The following is a 22,786-nucleotide window of genomic DNA, read 5'->3' as shown; positions in this document are numbered from 1 at the left end:
AATAAAAAAGTTGAAAATCTCTGGCCACAATATGAGACTGGTGTCTTTAGTATCTCTTTGTAGGATTTTCTCAGAAGTTGTTAGAGACAACCATCTTGAATATAGATTCATTTAGATTTGCAAAGATTAACTCAGTTTTGAAAAGTAGTTATATATATGTATATATATATTCCTTAAATATCACAGCAGCTAAATTTTTAAAATGTATTTATGCAAATAAATGTGTGGAATATATGTATATATAAACATGCATGCACACATACATAAAATATACACATAACTCATTTCAAAGAGATTCCATGTCAAGGCTGCATCCTATTTGAGCGTTGGAAAGCTATGTTTGAACCACTATGTTAACTTTTCTTGTAAGCCATAGGATTTAATCAACCTATTCCTCCCCCATCATGAGTTTTATTACAGACAGAACAGTAGAGTATTTTTTTTAAAGAAAGGAAAACTCAGAAAATATATCCCCAATACTCTTATCTGGAAGCTACATTTAAAAGTCAGACTTTAAAAGGGTGACTTCTAATGCATTAGCATCATCAAAACTTGCAAATTTTTTATCTCAACTTTCCCCCACCTTATACACTGATGATGGTTGCTATGGCAAATGTGAGCTGCAATTTACAAATGTTTTGAGGGAAGAAATTGTTGCAAAACATTAGGAAACAGTGGAAATATTTTCATTGTTGATCTGATAAGTACCAGTTAACTTCCCTACCTTACTGGAAGTTGAAAATATTTAAAGCTCCACTCTCCACTTCAAAATGTGCTTACTTAGTCTTCTTGTTTATTCTATCATTATAAGAAACGCTGTATTTTGTTATTTCCACAATACCACTGGGGATATTTCTAGGACAAAGAAATATGTTGCTAAAAGAATGAGAGTATCTGCTAAAAGATACAAATCAGGAAGATTCTTTGTTGTATAAATAAGGTAAACTCTAGGATGTCTTAAGATCACTGAGATATAAAAGTGATTTTTTTTTAAATTTTGGCAGTTGAACTAACATAACAAGTACAATAAATTTCTATTCAGAATGTTCACAATGAAGTTTTCTCTCCTTAATTCCATAAAAGATAAGTAATTAAGCTGCGTATTACAGCACTGAATTTTGACATTTTAGTGTTCAGTATAGCCTAATTTTCCTCTTTCTCTTTATTGAAAATATCATTAATATCAGAAATGACTAGTTTCAGTTGAGTGCCACTTTGTAATTTCAGAATTTGACCTCCAGAGTAATAGTAAATTCTAGGTTTTAATACATTTCAGATTGATTTAAAAAACTATTCTAAAATACTTGCATATATTCTTTGAAACATTGGGTTATAATGTAACAAAACAACAAAAACTTCTACTGAATAGAACACTGGGCTATCATAAAAATATAAGCTGATATTTATAATGTATAACCAGGATGACAAAAAGAAGTTGAGATGAAGTGATAAAAGTTTCAAATAAATGTCATTACTTTCAGCAGATCTGAAATTTTTTTATCTATATCTATGTGAGACAGGTGCACATACTTCTAGGGGAGATAGTACAGCGCTTCAAATATTTATGTCAATAATATAATATCATTTTAATAATATAATAGCATTTTAGATGTTGCCTTGAATGTTAACTACCTACTAACAATACATCAACACACATTCATGAGTACACAGACACACAGGCATTAAGATTGAAAAGCAGATACTTTGTAGCAGTTGTGGTTTCTATTCCAAATTCAAGTCTATTCAGTACAGCTTGTCCTACAACTTGTTTATTCCCTACTTAAAGGACCATGCAAGTGTCTTTAGGGACCTCAGTTCTCTGATCAAAATGCTAGATTATTAATCAACTCTAGCAACACTGGGATTCTTTCATTAATAATGAGTGAAAGACTATTGTAACATTTTAAACTCGGTCTCTGCTTCATTCGAGCTACTAGGAGCAACGCTCTGTTTGAATGTTGCAGAGGGATATTTCAAAATATTATGCAGCAGCAGTTTTGAGTTTAATTGTCTGCAGATGGTAGATGATCTATTTTCCTCACTCGCTGCCACATTTCTAATAGCACCCAGGCTGTTCCATGTAAATTAGTAATCTTTCATCTAAGCCTATCCTTAATTTTCCAATATTTTTTCTTTGCATCATTTTCCAGCTGCATCATGTTAGATTTGACCTTTTAATTTGTATATTTTTTTCAATATATGTGTGTCACAACTCCTTTAACTACTTAAAGACAGCTGTTGAACTATGCTGGCAAATCAAGAAACACAAGAGGTCATATCCAGGAACCCTAATTCTTTCTTAGACAACAATTAGCTCTTACAGCTTTGGAAATGGCAACCAGAAAAAAATGAGTTTATGTGTGTTCTTGCACTTAATCTTCTGGGGAAATTTTGAACTTGCATTGGGGTTGGAACAACATTTCTAAATGGAAAAGTTATAGATGGATTAGAATTTAATTCTGGAAGTACAGATGGCAATTTTTTTTTTCATGAGACATTCTATTTGTTGACCACTTTAGGAGGCCCAAAACAATTTTGACTTATATGGGCAATCAAATCTTAATAACCTAGAAGGAAGGAAGAAGTAGAAAAAATTATCTCATTGGGAGGCAACCTGCCATAGTAGCTCGAGTGGTGCACTTGGAATCAGGAAAACCTGGGTTCAGCTCCCACGTCTGACACTTCCTAGCTGTGTGACCATAGGCAAAATGCTTGTTGTCTATATCCAGTGGAAGAAATTAAATCATAGGTGTCTGATTTATCTGAATTAGCAGTAAATTTAGACAGGTGCACATTCAGAATCAGATGGAACCAGTACTTATTTCAGATTAATGGATTTTTTTTTAATTTTCAATTGGTCTTACCTGAACCACAGCCAGAGTCAGTGATTGGTAACTAACAATCTGATGGCCTCTGAAGACTCTGCATGAAAGAAATAGAGTGAGGGAAAACCAAATCTTCCTATGTTTTCTCTTTTTTGTTGTGGTTATTGGAAAGAAATTGAGACAACTTGATATATTGACCAAGAATTCTTCTTGCTAGCCTAGCTTCAGTCTGGCTTTTTTTTCCCTCATGCATGCTGACCTGGGAATCTTCCTTTGCCTTAGCTGCGATACTCGTGACTCAGCTTACAACACCATACATTCGCATCGCCCCTGCTGCAGGCGACGAGCAACTAACAGGTCAGACATTCAAGTATAGATGAGTCATCTTGCCCATTTCCTTTTCATTTTCTTCAACTTTGTTTCCCCTTCATATCTCCTTCTTTGCTTATGGATTGTTTATTCCATTTTTAGATCTCTGATTTGGTCACATACCTGAATTCTGTCATATGCTTGGCACTCTTCTATGTGTACATTTATATCCATGCATATTTTAAGTTCAATTCCACTGCATGTTTTCATTGTGTACCTTGTCTGTGGATATGTTCCTTCTGGCCTAATGTGTTAGAGAAATGAAATTATTCTCAACTTGCAGCATTCACAACATGGAATAGGGCTTTAGTTCAAATACATGAAGATGTGTTCCTCATTTTCCAGATGAACATAATAAGACTTTGTAGTTTAAGGGTGAAGGAGGTTTCCTGTTACTATGGCAAGTTTAGGGTTGCATGTGCATTTACAAATGTGTTAACTTTATACAACTCTTGTCTAACCAGTGTTAGCAAATGAAGCCATTCTGAGTCGTTCAAATATAATTTCATGTGCATAAAATTAGAATAACAGTGATTGTATCATTTATAAGTCCTTTCTCAAAGAAAAAGTACTTGTATATCTATATCTATATCATATAGTGTTTATGGAGGAATAGCACATCTGCAATACAAAGCCATTAATCACTTAGGAGAGTTCTTAAGATGTGAGTGGCTTCAAGTTCATTTCAGGTAGAAGAACCTGAGCTTACAACCTCTTAGTCAGCTTGGGAAATGAGTTTGTTCATTCCTCATAGCTTGAGGGGATACGGTAGCCTCATGTAGAAGAAAATACAGTAAAATTCTTCAAACCAAAGGTGAGTGAATGGAGTACATGAAAGATGTCTTAAGCTTAAAGATTGGAAAACAACCCAGAGGTGCATCCCTGGCTGCTAGCCCTAAGTACCCAGGCAGGATCCAGATCCGTTTTCAGAAGGAGTGATAGCTTTTCAGCTTGTTGTCCTTTTATAACCAAGCAGAGACCTAAAGTTCATTAAATATAAACCTGAATAAGCATCTCCACCAAAGCATTCTTTTTCTGTTATTGCTTTTTTAAAGGAGTATCATGCCTGAAAATAAGTCTTTTCTAAAAATGATGAAACAGATACTAGGAACACACCACAAATATTTTCTATGAAGCTTATTTTAGAAATAAAGCAAAAGAACTCAGGGGAATTATAGAGTGACAAAACAGAGTAAGGAAATTAAAATTCCCTATCACTTTAAGGCTAAAATTCTACATATATTGCTGTATGTCCCCTCAAAGCTCTCAGGTCATTCTTCTAGAAGATATATCCAAAGCTATCAAACCACAGTTCTCTTCTTGCTCTCAGCTACAACTCTGGGTTTTTGCTGTCCCATTGATCATCTGAGATAACTTTCATATTTATCCACTAGGGTGCTCTTCCTACTCTGAAAGCTACCTATTCCTTTCTTTACCTTATCAGCAGGGATTTCTTCATTTTTAGAGAAATATTTCTATCTAAAAGAAGTGACTAAATGTGACTTTAGGTGTCAGTCCTGTAGATGATCTAGATGGTGGAATCCTTAAGGAAGGCCAAACCACCAGTGATATTTGAACCATTAATATTTTCGTGGCCTGCAGCATGCTGTTATGCAATTAAAGGGACACTCTTTTTAAAAAAATGGTCTCTGTGTATTATGTAATTGGGGCTTCACCAATGAAAAGCAGAATGAAATACAACCTTTTTGGTTTATTTCTATCATTAACCAACTTAGAATGTAACATATAATTTATTGGACATTAAGTAAACCAAAAATTGTCTTGTTTCATTTTCCATAACTATTTCATAACTGTTGTAGCCCAGTGACTCCCTTACATGTGGACTCTGCAAATGCTATCCCAGGTTGAAGGCATATTTTGGTTTCATATCCACTCAAAACCACAGCTCAGGAATACTTTTATGCTTTTATCAGGCCAGAAGACAGTTTAAAGCAAATGACATTTACCAAGCAGTATAGTAAATTACAAAGAAAATTTCCCTCATACACACAGGAAAATGCACTTCCACACATTTCCAGACCACTGGAAGAAGAGACGTGGTTGATGAATATTTATGATAGGGACCACACGCATAGCTAAGGCAGCTGATATTTCTGGGATTCTGTAGAATCTCCCTAGCATAGCCTCTCTATGTCCTTTGGGGAGCTGTTAATGTCTCCTCCCGGGCAGGTGGTGATGTTAAACTTTGGGTTGCAATACTAAACTTTGTGGCTATTCAATCTCTCTTTGCATTCATTGGTCCACCACAGTTGCCCTGTTTCCTATATGCTGCTCTCTGCTGCCATCTTCTAGGCTTTGCTTGCTATGTGCTATTGTTACCTGTAGGCAAAGGAATAGATTGCCTCTTAGATCATAACACTAGGGCTCTCCTTTCTCTTTGAGATTGAGACCCAGGCTATAGTCAGTCAAAGAAGCTTTTAAATGGGGCAGCTAGGTGGCGCAGTGAGTAGAGTAGAGCACCAGCCCTGGAGTCAGGAGGACCTGAGTTCAAATCCAGCCTCAGACACTTGACACACTTACTAGCTGTGTGACCTTGGGCAAGTCACTTAACCCCAATTGCCCTGCCTTCTCCCCTCCAAATATAAAGGAAAAAAAGAAACTTTTAAACATTAAGTATTTGGCACTCCTATGCTTCTGTATTAGCTACGTTTTAGCCCTCATTGTACTATCTGACTTGGTGTTAGAAAATTCCTTTCAACTCCATCAACTTCTGTTTTGTCAGTCACGGTTCATTCGTACATACTTTGGGGGCAAAAATTCTAAGAGTAGCAGGGCAGAGATGGAAACTTTCTTCCTATTTACTAATCAGTAAAAAACCTGCCATTTTTCCTATGCTAACAGTTAACTGAGCACCTGTTTGTTCAATATACCATCTTAATTCCCTGGAATGTAAAGATGAAACCTGACATGGTTCTTGCCATCAAGGAAATTATTATCTACTAGGGAAGATACAGAATGCATAAAGGTATCTAGAATAGAATTTGATAAAGGAAATGACCTCTAGAAAAAAAAATAACTTGGGAGACAATAACTAGGGAAGGCTTCACAGAGGAGAAAGTATCTGAACTGAGCCTTGAATGAGGACTTTAGCAGGTGGAGATGAGGTGCAACTATATTCCAGGCATGATGAATAACTTGTATGAGTGTGCAAAGACAGGAGATAACAGATCAGATGAGGAGAAAGCCAGTTTGCTGAGGGAGGCAATGCACGAACGAGAATGACGTGAAGCAAGGCTAAAAAAATCAGGTTCTAGTAAGATTTTGGAGGACGTGAATCCGAGAGACAGTTGATCAATTGTTTCAGTCATGTCCAACTCTTTCTGACCTTGTTTGGGTTTTCTTGGCAAATATACTGGAGAGGTTTGCCGTTTCCTTCTCCAGTTCATTTTACAGATGAGGAAACTGAGGCAAAGAGGGTGAAGTAACTTGCCCCAGGGTCACACAGATAGTAAGTATCTGAGGCTGTATTTGAACTCAGGTATTCCTGACTCCAGGTCTGCTATTCTACCCACTTAGCTGCCCACAAGAGGCAGCAGTGAACGACTAAAATTTTTTCAGCTTTTCAGTGACTCGGTCAAACCTGGCCATTAGGAGGATTGTTTAGAAAGTTTTGTGAAGGGTGGCAGGATGTAGTCAGACACTAAACTAGGATTGTAGCAGCGAGAGCAGACAGGTCTCTAGAAGGAAAAGAGGACCAATGTGAGGAATATTATAGTAGATAGATTCAATGATATTTGGCAACTGCTAAGAAAAAGAAGAGTTAAAACTATAGGATTCCAGGAGTGGAAAGGCTGAGATTTTTACCCTCATCAGAAATAAAGAAGTTAGGAGAAAGGTCAAGGTCATGAGATGTTTCAAGAGTCAGTGAGACACATCCAGGTGGAGATGTACAACAACGAGTTGGATATGGGAGACGTGAGCCCAAGGGAGATGGAAGGATTTGCTATCTAGATTTGGGAGTCTTTTGCATAGGGATAAAGATTGCAAATTAATTTGGTCATCAATGGAAATAGTGTCTGAAGAGAAGCAGGCCCAACATAAAGTATTATTTGATGCCCATCCCTTCGAGGATGAGAGGAGGAGGATGAAGGAATGAAAGAGACAGAATGAGTCGTCTGCTATAAAGGAGGAAAACCAGAAGTAAGCAGGGTCACAGAAGCCAAGTAAATATAGGATATCCAGGTGAAAGTGAAAGTCAGCAATGCTGAATGCTGCATAGAGTTCAACTTCAATGAAGACAGAATCAGATAGACCTAGGGAGAAGAAAACTTGAATTCAAATGTGGCTTTATAAGCCTGCTAAATGTGAGATCCCAGGCAAGATCCTCTGGATCTTCTGGATCAATTTTCTCATCTGTAAAATGGAGATAATAATAACCTATCTTTACCTAACCTACCTAACCCCCACCAGGATTCTTCTGAGGACAAAATGAGAAAAGGTTTTGCAACAAGTTTTGTAATAAAATACTTTGCAAACTTTAAAGTGCTACAAATACTAGCTATTTAGAGGTCATTGGTAAGTGCAAGTATGAAATTTCAAAAGAATAGTGTGGTCAAATCCCAGACTGAAATGGGCTAATGAGAAAATTGGTAGTTAAATGTGGTCTACTCTGGGAATTTTGGAATGAAAGAGAGCAGAGCTATGGGATATTATCCCGACTATAACAAGGTCAAATAAGTTTTGTTTTGTTTTGTTTTGTTTTAAGGATAGAGAAGCTTTCAGAATATTTGCAAGTAGAGAGAAGAAGGCAGCAGAAAGAGATACTGAAGTTGCAGGGTCAGAGTTCAGAATGTTCAAATGGGCAAGCTTCTGAAGGTGGTTAGAATGTGGGATCAAAGTACAAATAGAGAAGTCAGCTTTGTCAAGGAGAAAAGCCATCTCTTGATAAATCACAATTCGTACATTTATTCATTCAATGGCCTGGTGCATTATCAAGATCCCTGAATGTAGACTATTGGATTTGAATTCTTAGGACCTGAGTTCCAGTTCTGCCTCGAAGCCTACTGTCCATATGACCTTTGCAAGCCATTGAACTTCTTTGGAATTCAACTTCTTCATCCTATGAATAATGGAGTGGACTAGAGCAGGAGTTCTTAAACTGGGCTCCCTCATTTAAAAATATATTTTATATATAACACATTGCTTTTGTAATCCCTTGCATTTTATGTTATGCATTTAAAAACATCATTCTGAGAAGGCATCTATAGCCTTCACCTGATTATCAGAGAGGTCCATGATGTACACAAAAAAATTAAGACCTCAGACTAGAGGAATCATTGAGATTACTAGGCAATGGTGATCCTAAGACAAAAATTAAACGGCCCTTGCCCTCAAGGAGCTTCCATTCTATTTAAGAGCTTACAATATAGTATTCCATATTAGTTTTTCAAATTTTTAACAGTATTTTGAGTGGAGTAGATAAAGTCCAACAACAAAATACATAGCTGCCAAATTGCTGATGCATTTATAGTACTGTGTGTCATTTGTTTTGATCCATTGAGGAGTTGCAATGCACTTGAGAACCCAAGTTCCAAACGACTTCTTCTTAGCACATTACCTCTATCCTGCTTCTGGTCACAGTATTAGTCTACGGACAGATCTCAAATGTGATTATATTTCTGTTGTCCTTTCCATTTGTATTAGCCATCAATATTTTTTTTCTTTTTAGCAATAGTACTAATTTGGTCATTTTTGCTGTTTCCCCACACTGCAGAACTGATTGCTAGAATGACTACTCAGATTTTGCACAGAGTTTTTGTTTATATGGTTGCCCAGATGTTTTGGAATTGGATAACTTTTTAAAAACCCATTAAAAAACACAAAACACACACATACACACACACACACACACATCCTTGTGCTTGAGCAGTTTGTATCACCATCATGTGGGGAGGTTAAGAGAGCACAGCAACCATGGGAAGTGATCAAAGAAATATGTTTCATGAACTTTTACGTCTGGTTCCATTGTTTAGAATGTGCTCAAGAAAACATCTCTGGTTGTTTAATACGTGGTACTCATCAAAGAGTTACAGTTCACATTTGTTCCCTGGTGCAGCATTGTCCCCAAACTTAATTGAGTCTGTATCATGAGGGAGTTGAGTCTAAAAGAAAGATACCTCTAGATTTGTCTTTTGTTCTAATTGGGCTAATGTATCTCTGCTACAAATTATATACTGGCTACATTTGGTAATCATAGCATGATACTACAGAAAAAAGTGCTCAATTTGAAGTCTGAGACCTTGGTTTGAATCCCAACCTTGCCACTTGTTCTCTATGTAACTTAGCCTCGCTAAACTTCAGTTTTATCTATTTGTTGAGGTAATTTGACTAGAGAACTCCTTTTCTACCTCTAAATTTCTCAATCTAGTATATTCCTCCAGGATGGTGTAAGCACTCAACTTGAAATCTGAGTTTCAGCGCTGGGTCTATAACTTGCTAGCTGTACTACAGTGGGAGTTGTTTCACTACTCTGGACATCAGTTTTCCCATCTGTGGAATGAGAGGGTTAGGTTAAATTTTCTTTACCCGTCCAGCTCCATATGGAGAAGATAGCCAGCATGATTAGTGGCCTAGGGATCAATTGAAAAAAAAACTTGGAATGTTTCCTTGGAGAAGAAATACCTTGGGGGAAGTGAGGAGGGGAAGAAGTGAGATTGCTGTGTTCAGAGTTTTAAAGGGCTATCATCTTGAAAAGGAACTAGACTTATTTTGCCTGGCTCCCTAAACACAAAACCAGGAGAATTTACAAATAGAACAATTTAGTCTCTAGCAAATGTATAACAAACAGAGCTGTAATCCTCATTTACAATGAGAGCATTGAATTAGATAGCTTCTGAACCTGGGTGGGGTAGAGTAGTGGATAGAGCCCTAGAACTGGAGTCAGGGAAGATCTGGATTCAAATGCAGCCTCAAACACTCACTATATGACCCTGGGCAAGTCACTTAAACTTTGTCTGCCTCAGCTTTCTCAACTCTAAAATGGGGACTGTAACAATACCTACCATCCAGGGTTGCTGTGAGGATCAAATGGATAATATTTATAAAAAGTGCTTAATACAGTGTCTGAGCTACAATAGGTAGTTAATAAATGCTTCTTCCCTTCCCCCTTCTGAAGACTCTTCCAGAGGTAAATCTGTGAGACTATGATCCCAATTACCTAACCAATAGGGTCATCCAATAGTATTGAAGGAAGACCCCATTGATGGCTACCTTCAAACAGAGAATAGATGATGATTATTGGTAATGTAGAAGGAAGAGTTCATCAGGAATGAAAGTCCCAACTGTCATGCTGAGCTTACTTTCTTTCATTACACAACACTGCAATTCTAGGTTGGTTCTAGTAGCTTCCTCTGGTGTCTAGTCTGCCTCCAAATTAGGGTCTTCTGGCTCTTCAAATTACAAGTGGTGGGAGTGTGATTTGATTGATTTATCCAAACAGTACACCCTGCATTGAAGATATTTTCCACTTCATTCTGAGGATACCTGTCAGTCCCAACACATGTTACCCTGTAAGCTGACCTGGCCCGCTAAGACAGGGTCTCAAACTCAGTGAAACAACAATTGGGTTCAGATTTGATTTAGTCTTTTGATATTCTAGGCTGTTCGTTTTAGAAAATATTTGATTCATATACTCTAAGGTTTCAGGAATGAAGAATTTTTTTTCTTTTTTTTTTTGTTCTTACTTCTTTAAGGTTTGGGATTGTCATTGAGAAGGGCCTTTCATTTGCTTTGTGCTTCAGGTTGTTTTTTTTTTGTTTGTTTGTTTGTTTAAAGAAAAGGAGTTAAAGCTTAGGAATTCACAGAATTACTACAGTTTTCCCACCATGGGGATCTTGAATTTCACTTGACTGCTCCCAGGCCTAAGCCTGAGAGAAATTGGTCAAAGATTTTCATAGTTGTTTTGAACAAAGCTCAAAGGTGCAGGCACTACTGTAACACTCACAGAAATCAGGCCATGTAGTGCCACCCAATTCTGGTAGCTCAACAAGACAGTATATAACCAAGATATTATTAATAAAAGAGAATTAGAGTTTGGAGCTAGCCTTAAAAGGTGAGAAAAATGTGTGTGATTTAAATAATGTTCTTATCTATGCCATATTTCTTCACAATAAAAGAAACTACACCTAGAAATATCAATGAATTAAAGATAGTTTTACTTCATAGGAAAATAAAAATGGCATAGTATATAATGTCAAACTTGGGATTCAAAAGGCCTGTATTCAAATCCTGCTTTTGATACTTACCAGCTTTGTGACTGTGGGAAAGTCATTTAGTCTCTCCAGATCTGTTTCCTCATCTGTAAATTGATGATACCTACCTGTAGGAAATTGGTGACAACCTCACTGAATACAAAATTGGGTACAAATTTGGGTACAAAGTGCCTTACAAACTGTTTTAACAAGCCGGCTAGCAGCTTCTGTGGGGTCATAAGATCCGCCTACAGCCAGCACCCAGGAGGCTGCCGGCACGCTGGGAAAGCACAGGTTCTTTTTATCTGCTTAAATAAGGAAAGCATGGTGAAGGGGTTGACCAGCTTTCTTTAATCCAGCATTCAGTTAGTTCAGGGGAGCATACAGACAAGCATCAACAGACAGACCAAATACAGATTCATTCACTTACTTCAGGGGAAAAATCCAGCATCTTGAAGTTCAGAACATTCATTTAGTTCAGGGGAAAAGCCAGCACCCTGAACTTTAGACATTCATTTAGTTCGGGGGAAAAACAACTAGCATCCCGAACTTCAGAATAAAATACAAACAAATTACAAATATCAACAGACAGACCCAATACAATTCATAGTTACCAACATCTAGGTTCAGCCCGAGAGCTCGGGCTGGCCCAGAGTCGTGCTTGCCACCCCTGTTGTTCCAACCGAAAAGAGGATCTTCAAGCTGTCCTCTCCCATCTTATAGACTTTTTGACATCATCAAGCGCTGCCTGAATGACCAGGGCCGATTGGTTCTTGAGTTGGCCCCTCCCCTCAGCCAGCCCCATGAATCATCACACAGGAAGTTTTCTGCTCCCAGGCATGGGTCTCTGGGCTTCCTGCCCCAGAAGAGAAGCAGCACATCCACACAGACCAGGTCAACACCCAACAGAGGTAGACCCAAACCCACGTGGTCCAAAAGCCTCTGCTGTCCCAGACATGTAAACTAGGCCCTCCCTGGAGTTAGCCCTAACAGGAGCCCAGCACCCAGCAAGGCTCAATGAGATAAACTGAGTCACTCAAAGAAAACAAAGGCCACTCTGGCCACACAAACCTTAAGTAATGTCAGAAATTATGACTCTCTTCCATTGACTTCTATAAAATTTAATATTCTAGTGAAAAATACTAAACATACTGACAGATTCTCCATGTGTTTTTCTTAGTTAAAAAATATGTCTCAGCCACTTTGTTGTATATTAAGTTGTTTTGGTTCATGATTTAATAACCCAGTCAGCAACCAGATGCTAAGAAGAATGATTCCTGTAAACATACTTTTTATTAACTGGATGGGTTAGCACATGCACCTGGAAGGATAAGGTCTGTGTCCTGAAGTGTTTATAAATAAAGGCCCTCTGAGCATGCAAATTCAAAATATACCATATTTTAAAGAAGTTTTTGGTAGATAAAAATTAGTACTTAAAAAAGAGTATTAACCTGTGCTTAACACAAGCAAAATTTACCATTTCAAAGAAAAAGTACATTTGTATTTATGTATGTTATATATTCTTCCTTGGAGGAATGCTTATTCCTCTTTGTGTTATAAAAAAACTAAGAGTTTCTTTAATTGTAAAACGTAATCATTGAATTTGCTGAACTAGTTGGCACCTAACAAGAGTCACTCGAATGTGTGAGTGATGATTTTCCATTTCTCCATCAAATGGCCATCAGTAGTGTTATATGGTGGTGTGGAAAAGTGCTGTTGGGGGAAACAAAAAGCCATGAAGTAGAGCTGGGGCGGATGTTTTGTGTACATACATACATATATATAAAGTGCCCCATGATGCAGGCTTTTGTTGCTCTTCATGGGACACATGCAAGTCAAATGCTGTACAAAAGATTGTGTAGTGAATTGTGAGTTCATTTTTTCCATAGCTGAAATAATTAACTTTACCGCAATATGCAATGACCTAGTGAAAGCGTAAACATCCTCCCGTACTTTTCTAGTTAGGATGATTCATTCAGTCAATATTTAGTGGGGAGCTGCTATCCCCATGGTGTAGTCCTGAGGGAGATACAAAGAAACTTAAAACAAATTCACTGTCCTTAGAAAGCTTATACCATTTGGACATATAGAAAGAGTGAAACATTACTAGCATTAAGAAATAAAATAGAGATAACTAGCACAATTTGTAATAAAAATAAGTGTGGTGTCATGAAATAGTTTTTAAAAGTCCATTTTAGATTAAATTATATAGCCTGTATTATGACAAAATAGCTAATTTTCTGAGGTCTTGTTGAGCACCTTAGATTTGCATATAACTTGCTTTGACATCTGAAGAAACTTCATAAAAAGTATCAAAATAAAGTTAAATACCTCTTTTAGAGTTCTTTGCATATAAATAAAGATCAACAAAAACTACATTTAAACTACAAATTAGTTAATTGAAAATGGTATAATCATCAGGGCCACTATTATTTCCCAACCAACTAGCTGCCTCATCTTTTTTTTTAAGGAAAAATAATTTGTATAATACTGAAATACTGAAATGGAGATCTGGTCTCATAACAACCTACCATGTCCACCCATCTTATACGACTCTTGTTCATATGCTCCTATACGTTGGCCACAGGAGGTCCACTCCACGTACTGGAATCCTTTCCTGCATTATCCTGACTTTGTGATGATACCAGTGGAACACTTAGACTGTCCACTTGCCTTCTCCTTCATCCTGTGCACAGCCCGTCTTCATTTTCTATCATTCATTTTTCTAATTATATCTTCCACTCTTGTTCTTCTCCTAAGTACAGCATTTGTTATAGATCACAGTCCTATCACATCCACTCTGGTATTCTCTTTTGCATGGTGGGTAATGCTAACTTTAATTTCCATTGTGACTGTTGCGTACCATATCTCATAGCTGTGTAACAACATTAGTGGAATATAAGTATTGAAAATATGAGTCTTTGTTGTAGAAGAGATTTTAATTCAAGAAAAGAATTTTTCAAATCCTTGAAGGCACTCCACCTCGCCTAACTCTGAACTCATCTCATTGACTATTGTACTATCCTAGATCTGTCTGCTCATGGACAAGGAACATCCACCCAACTGATCTGAATAGTAAACATTTTTTCATGTACTTCAGCTTTTCCTTTATGGTTGATGAAGTCCAGCTCTTTTGACTAGTTACAGATCTCTTCTAATAGATTCTGAAGTGTCCCTGATCTTGATAATAAACAATACAACGTCATTCAGAAATAGAAGCCTTTGAAAGATGCTTGTCATTCACAAAGAATTTCCTTTTCAACTTAAACATTCTGTTGGATCTCCCTCATCACAATGGCAAACATCCTTGTCAAGCATGTGTTTCCCAGTTTTATGCCTGACCTGACATTTATAATCAGAGAGTCACTGATCAAAATAATCTTTTAAAAAACTAAATGACTTTAATGTATTTATGGAAGATACTTTACTGGAAGAGAGTCTTTAAAACTTCTTCTAACAAACAAATACCTTTTTGTAATGAACAAGCAGTAAGCATAGTGGAATTTTGTGCTATCTCTATATTTTTTCAATCAATTCCATGATGATAATGCTGTGGTCCACTGTGGCATACCACTTATGGAAGCCTGTGTGTTCCCAATTAATAATGTCATCTAGGATGCACTTGATGTATGTGCAGATGATTCTCATAAATTTTTTTGCATGGATAAGAAAATAGTCAGTGGGTACTGATATTCTCTATCTTAATGAGGTTTGAGGGTTTTTGTTTGGTTTTTCATGTCTGTACTATCTTCCCCTCCTTTTCATACCTTATAAATCAATCTCTTGGTGTCCTCACAATTATGGCACCTCCAGAATGGATCATCTCTATGTGCACTTGGTCCAATCCAACTGCTTTTCCTGTCTTTGGTCATTTGGTGCCATTTCTGCCTTATAAGCAAATCAAGATTATAATGTAAGAGTCTAAAGAACTAGCTAAATAGCTGGTATTTTTGTAGTCCTTTGAGATAGGCAGAATGCCATACAAATATTATGTCATTTTATCTTCATAATAACCCTAGGAGGTAAGTGCTATTCTTATCCTAATTTTACAGATGAGGGAACTGGAAACAGATGTAGAAGTTAAATGACTTGCCTAGAATCACACAGCTAATAAGTATCTGAGGCAGAATTTTAACTCAGATCTTCTTGCCTCCAAATTCAGAATTCTACTCACTAGTTGCTTCTTAGTCCAAATGTTGTGGCTTGTTTATTTATCGTTGTGAAAATAGTTTAGGTTTTTAAGATAATTTTTGCAGATCTTTTCCATTTTTTCCCTCTTTGTTGCCCTCCTTTCATTTTTGTCTTTGCATTCCCTCAGGTTGACTTTGCTTAGTAAGGTCTCCTACCAACCTTTTTGAAAAATAATTTTTAACTACACTTTGTTGCTCTGGTTTATGAGGCAATACTGTTAAAAATCTAACATCTTCTTTCTTCATAAAATTTTTCTAATGAATTTTTATTCCAAACCAGTGTTGCTCTTGGCTGACTTACTTTCTCTCTCTCTCTCTCTCTCTCTCTCTCTCTCTCTCTCTCTCTCTCTCTCTCTCTCTATTTCTCTCTCTTTCAAGTCAAGAGACTATTGACTAAACTGTTTTGATTTCCTGTTATGGCAATTGAATTATATTGGTTAAATTCCAGTATAAAATTGTTTTAATTATTTGTTATTCTCATTTCTGCTGTCTGTTACCTATTTGTTTTAATTGCAGCCATAATCGTTCTAAATTATAATTTTATTTTGGCTTTTTTACTAATTCTGATCTCTGCTCTAACAAGCAAGTGGTCTTACTGAGCAATGACTTGCCACATCAATAACAAGTCTTTTCCTGTCAAAATGTAATCAATTTCCCTTTCTTATGGGATTATTCACCATGCCTACATACTTCTTCTCTACATGTTTCTTCTCTTAAAGAAATTATTCATCATGTGGAGATGTGAGGCTTCTGTGTAGTCTATAAGTCTTCAGCTTCATGCTCATAACTTCTCTTGGGCCCATGCTTTCTTATATATTCCTCTCTAGCCTCACCTATTCCTAGCTGTGCATTGAAATTAGAGTATCAGTGTGAATGTTGATTTATTTTGGAGGATCTTTCCTAGTTTTTTTGTAGAATTTCTTTACATCATCTGCAACCAATGTTGGTGCATAAACTACAATTAATATGCAAATACTTAAGAGGATTAAAATGTGAGATGACCAAATATCCTATGAAATGATGATTCTTTTTGCCTTTGGGTATTTGAGGAAAACCAACTCTTATTACACCTCTCTTTCTTTTCCCAAAAAAAAAAAATGCTTATAAGCCATCCTTTCACTTAGCTTTGATTTCCTTCTTCTGGTTTTGTTTTTAACAAGAATGTCAAAATAGATTTTGTTCAGTTCATTCAGTGCAGTGTTCCCTAGTGTTGTATAATCCACATGTAGTTATTCAAGGGCTATTCTCCTCCCTAACCTGTCTTAATCCTTTTTGTTTCTAATTAACAAATTAGTTACTATAATTCACAAAAGGGAACCACAAAACAGTTTTAGATATAAAAAAAAAACACTGAAAAGCCAGGGGAATTGCAATGAACAAAAGGTTCTGATGTCAGCAGCCATTTTGCTGTGTCTGAATGTTGGCCTTCAAAATCAGACATGGTGACCCCTTCTGTTGGATCACTAGAGGTAGAGGCCAATGTCAAAACTGCATGAATGGAGAATTTTGTTGTGCTTGTTATATTGGAATTTCAGAATCTCTTACAAAGGCTGTTTAAGGATTCCAAAATTTCCTGTTCAGGCAGAAAGAACATAAAGAAAAGGTGGGGTGGGGGAGGATTTTACTTTCTGCAACACCAGCTGAATGCATTTTAATGGGCTCTGGTGTCACTGGTGATTTATTGCCCCTTTTTGTTCTTTTATGTGTTATATTTGTCATTTTGCTATGGCAGTTTCATCTATAAAACAGTATAGTTACAAGGGAATGGTGAGAGGATACAGGAATGCCATGGGAGATGGTAGGTCTTTTTTCCTTGCTTTTTGGAGTGAGATACTGAGTCAGATGTCAGATATTTGATTTTAAGAACAATATAACAAAAACATGCAGTTATTTTTCAGTCCCAGTGAAATTTTAAGGCACAAAATGTAAAACTTGCCATTCTAGTGCCACTGATTTCTTCTGTGCAAAAGAACCATTTACTCTCTCAAAAATAATTTGTTCCTACTTTGAGTTCCTATCAACAGAAATCTCAAATAATATAGGAAAGCAAAACTTGCTGTCTACATAATCCTTCCTTTTAAGAGCTGAGACTTTTCCTTTTTAAAGCACAAATGACAACAACTTTATAGCCAATTTGCCATTTCTAGTTTTATTCAAGTGGTGTACTACAGATGTGTGAAAGGAAATGTCAGAATTAAGTTTCTGAATTTAAAATGAACAAGCTTTGCTTTGGGCAAAAGATATAAAAATACTGTTAAGGCAATGTTCAAGAACATTTTAAATGTTTTTCATACATACATTAGTGTATTTATCTTTGAAAGATTTCATATTAACGTATGAAATCATTTTTGCCTTCTTTAACTAAGCATGTTGGTCCAATTTCAGATTTCATATTTAATTAGTATATCATTGATATTAATACTTAACAAGTCTTTAAAGTCTTACTCCAAAGTCTCAATATTATTTGGAAGAGATAATTTTGTTTTCTAAAAAGGTCGTGTCAGCAAATTGTTAACCTTTGGCACATGTTTCCAACAAGATGAGCTTGAAAATCTTTGAGTATGGTCAGAGCAATGTATCTATCACACAAGGGGTGGCCTAGCTAAATCCATTAACCACCTAGCCATAATGGAATGATGAACTATTTTGGCCATAAGAGCTCACAAAGAGTGAGAAACTGAAACCTTGTGTTCTGCGTCTGTGGAGAGAGTAGTTGTACCAATGAAATCATGGCTCATTAATGTCTTATTAAGAAAAATAGAAACCAGTGTAGATAATGTATTAAGGTAAATCAGTGAAGATAATTAATCCTATACATTTTAATTTACATCACACAATACTTAGCACATTGCAGTAGTACATACTTATGAAATATTTGTTCATTATTTGACCCTAGGTTTGAGGTTTTTTGTTTAATCTTGTTATTTCACTAAAGAAATTGGAATTAGTGACTCTTTGAACTTAAGGAACAATCTGGAAGAAAATATGTTGCTCTACTGTGGAATTTTTCGATAACCTTGACTTGATTGTCCTCTTGTTTTTCTTGCTTTCAAAATTAATAGATTTTGTGCATATTAAAGTTGACTGACGATATTTGCCACTAGAGTAATAATGTTCTCCAAAATGCTTATTAGAAGGTGAAATAATTTTTCTAAATCCATTACATTTCATATAATTGGAAGATGAGAATGAAGGAGTATAGAATACAGAAATAATGGGAAAGAAATTTTTTTTGAAGAAAAATGTTGAGAATTTTACTGACTGTTATTGAATCAAGGAGAAAATTACAGTGTAAGTGGAAACAAAAAAAAAATTGAAAGTTGAAAGAAAAAAATTATCCTTTGGTCCTTTAGTGGAATACTTGTGAAGCTGTACTCTGTCTCACTGAATCAAATGGAAATTTAGTGTACCTATGCTATATTAAAGCCTCACTTGAAGACTACAACTCATAAAGATGTCTCATTTGCAAAGGAAATTAAGAGTCTGCCTGTTATCGTTTCGCTTGTCTTATACTGAAAAACTAGCTCTTTGTTATGTGATAATTTTTAAAAGCACAGAGTAAAGTTTATTCCAAGATCATGGACACAAGGCCCTTGGCAGTCACTGAGGCACTCTCCAGATGTGTCCCACTACAGCTATATAACAGTCATATATTTTCTCATTATCTTACTTGAGCAGCAGACCCAAATCCCTCTCTTCATTTTCCCCAGTTCCCAGGACCATACACTTGAGATGAGTGATTTTCATTTATCTTCCTACTTCTTACCTCAGTAAACCTGCGTGATTCCCATCTGTGACATAGTTTTCCACATGTAAGCAATTGTAAAAATAGACCAGTATCCATTATTCTTGTGGAGTTAATGATGAAAGAACTGATTTTCCAGTTGTCTGCCAGAAATTTTGGACAGCTTGCCTGGTGACCAAAGTGTGGTGTTTTGTGTGCCAGGACACTCCCTTTGATAGTGTGGATGCAATTATTGGTCTCTGTGCTATTTTTAGTGTGTTTTTGCTGTTGTTAGTGTTGTTTGGTGGGGGGACAGGGAAGAGAGGGAGAGTACTAGTAATTAGTCTGTAGCCATTTTTACTCTTCCTTAGCCCTTTTTAAACTGATTGTTTTCTAAGTCCAGTTAGAGTCACAGAATTCTACCAGGGACCTTAAAATAGTCATCAAGTCCAGATCTCTTTGACTGAGTGCCAGTATGGTAAAAATGTAGAAACAGAGACTTAAAATCAAAGCTCCTTCACTCCTGGTCTTACATTCCTCTTCACTCTACCATAATATGCTGCCTCCCTTAGTAAATACCCGGTACTGCTACAGCAATTTCCTATACATTCTGTGGGAGCCAGGGCCCAGTAATCCTCTGAAGCTCTGTACTATTCAGCTATGGCCTTTCAGCTACACAACCATTGGCTTTCAGGATTAGTTAAATGGCATCTACCTACTTTGCTTGGTAGCAGTTGATTTGGGAGGTGAAAGAAAGGTAAGTAATTGGGGCTGTTTCCTGATTCGGAACTGTCCAGTTGACCTAAGATGTTATAAATTGAAGTTAAAGGAAAATGGGTGGACTTGGTCTCGAATATGAGCTACTGGGTGATATATGTTATATGTAAGGCATTAGTCGCACACGTGCATATGCACACACATACACACAGACATACTTTGACTGACATGAGTCCCAAGGAGCACTCAAGTATACATGTAGCATTGATTTTCTATCATGTTAGGACCTGTAGTGATGCTTCCCTCCCCATCCTCCAACTGATGTCATTTTCCATTTGTATGTCTTTTGGATGGAAACAGCGTTAGTATAACCTAAGCTATTAACTTGCCACCGGCAATGATTACCCTGATGGTAGTGATAAAAAGAAGTGATTGAGTTTTCAAAATTAAAAAAAAAAGTCACTTTGCTTGATTTGAAGCAGCCATTGCCCAAAGCATTATGCAGGAGATTCTATGCCTCCCAGTACTGTTCCTTTGGGTTCCTTTTGTTCTTCAGTGTCCTTACTTAAACATCGACTTGACTCTCTTTTTGACAGTGCTTCAGCAATCTACCTTCTCCAGAGAGCACATGAAAACACACTGCAATAAAATACAATCAAAATGGATTGCAAATCTCCTTGTGTAATAACTTTTCTTAGACTCTAGGGCCTGATGCTGGAAAACACAGAATAAGAGAGGTTGGGTAATGAGAGAAGAGACCATACTTAAAAACAGGACTTAGCTGCAAGTCTATCTTACCTTGTGATTTTCATTTGGAAGAGTAAATTACTTTCTCCTAGAAATAGCCATTGAAAAGAAGGTTGATACCCTCCATGGAATTAATAAATGTTATCCACTCAGCACCCCTACCATGAGCTCTGATGTGTTTTTTCGTTTCATGATAGTAAATTCTCAAACAACACAACATCTTAATAATATAATTTATCTGCTTTGCAGCCTGGGACCATAACCTACATGCTCATCATGCCAAATTTTTATCTAGAATCTAGATTCTGTCCTTCAAGTTAGTACTTTTATTTATGTACTCAAGATAATCTGATCCACATTTGTGCACTCCCATTTTAGGAGGACCAATGTCATAGGAGTCAGATCTAGATTCAAATTCCAGTTTAGTTAGTTAACTTCTAAATTTTCTTGTCTTCATCTATAAAGTCAGGGAATTGGACTAGATATTTTAAAGGGCCCTTCTAACTCTGATGTTCTGTGAATCTATGATTGTATTATATAGTTTTTTACCACTTCTTGTTTGTTGCACTTGCTTTCTATGTTTTTGCCTACTATTATTCTACATTTAATTATTAGAACACAGTGATATTTTCATTATGATTTCATGTGTGTCTTGGTTTGTATTCAGAGTTTTTATCTGTGGTAGCATTGCAGATCTACTCCCTTATTTTGCTGGGTGAGAAGGACAACAGGAAGTACCTCTGTGGCTGAAATACAAGATTAAGAGATCCATAACTCCTTTAACAATTAAAAAAACTCATGTTATTTGTTTTCAGCATGAATTTATTGCCCAACAAATCCAAAGCCAAAATATTGAAATTAGTTTTAAGGTATCAAATGAAACACTTTCATCAGACGTATTGGATATTTTAAAAATTTTATAGATTTTTCCATTTATATGTAATAACAACTTTTAACATTCATTTTGTTTTAAATTCTGAGTTCCAAATTCTTTCTCTCCCCAACTCCTGCTTGAGAAGGCAAACAATTTGATAATTATACATGTAAAGTCATGTAAAAAATATTTCCATGTTAGATGTGTTGCCAAAGAAAATACGGACCCTTCCCCTCCCCACCAAAGAAAGACAAATAAAGGAAAAAAAATATGTTTCAATTTACATTTAGACTCCATCAGTTCTTTCTCTGGAGGTGGATAGCATTTTTCATCATAAGGCCTTCAAAATTGTCTTGAATCATTGTATTGCTGATAGTAGCTAAGTCATTATCCTTACAATATTTCTGTTACTGTGTACAATGTTTTCCTGGTTTTGCTCACTTCACATTGTATCAGTTAATATAAGTCTTCCCAGAGTTTTCTGAAACAATCTTGCTCATCATTTCTTATAGCACGATACTATTCCATCACAATCATATACCACAATTTGTTCAGCCATTCCCCAAATGATGGTTTTCCTGTCAATTGCCAGTTCTTTGCCACCTCAAGAAGAGTTGCAATAAATATTTTTGTACACAGAAGTCTTTTTCCTTTTTTAAATGTCTTTGGGATACAGGTATAGTAGTGGTATTGCCGGACTAAAGGATATGTGCAGTTTTATAACCCTTTGCACATAGTTCCAAATTGTTTTCCAGGGTGGTTAGATCAGTTCACAACTCTACCAATGGCACTTTGGTCTTCCAATTTTCCCACATCCTCTCCAACATTTGTCATTTTCTTCTTCTTTCATGTTAGCCAATCTGATAGGTATGAGGTAGGTGGTACTTTAGAGTTGTTTTAATTTGGATTTCTCTGATCAATAGTGATTTAGAACATTTTATACGATTATAGATAGCTTTGATTTCTTCTTCCAAAAATTGCCTGTTCATATTCTTTGACCATTTATCTATTGGGGAATGATTCATTTTCTTATAAATTTGACTCAGTCCTCCTTATGTTTGAGAAATGAGGCCTTTATCTGAGAAACTTGCTATAAAAGTTTCTTTCACAGTTTTCTGCTTACCTTCTAA

At 36.3% G+C, this 22,786-nt stretch overlaps 1 protein-coding gene across 4 annotated transcripts in view; it reads left to right on the top strand.

Annotated features, from left to right (window-relative positions):
* Positions 1 to 22,786, top strand: part of PTPRM (protein tyrosine phosphatase receptor type M) — a 1,028,886-nt gene that overhangs the window by 614,841 nt on the left and 391,259 nt on the right. The window contains exon 14 of one of the 4 annotated variants that reach the window (XM_036752835.1): positions 3,108 to 3,182. The exons of the other annotated variants lie outside the window; for them this stretch is intronic. Coding sequence (XP_036608730.1) covers positions 3,108 to 3,182 — 75 coding nt within the window. The remainder of the gene's footprint in view (positions 1 to 3,107; positions 3,183 to 22,786) is intronic. 4 annotated transcript variants of the gene reach the window in all.

This window comes from Trichosurus vulpecula, chromosome 1 (assembly GCF_011100635.1).
Source record: "Trichosurus vulpecula isolate mTriVul1 chromosome 1, mTriVul1.pri, whole genome shotgun sequence".
Classification (NCBI taxonomy): Eukaryota; Metazoa; Chordata; class Mammalia; order Diprotodontia; family Phalangeridae; genus Trichosurus; species Trichosurus vulpecula.
This window is presented reverse-complemented; position numbering and strand designations above follow the sequence as displayed.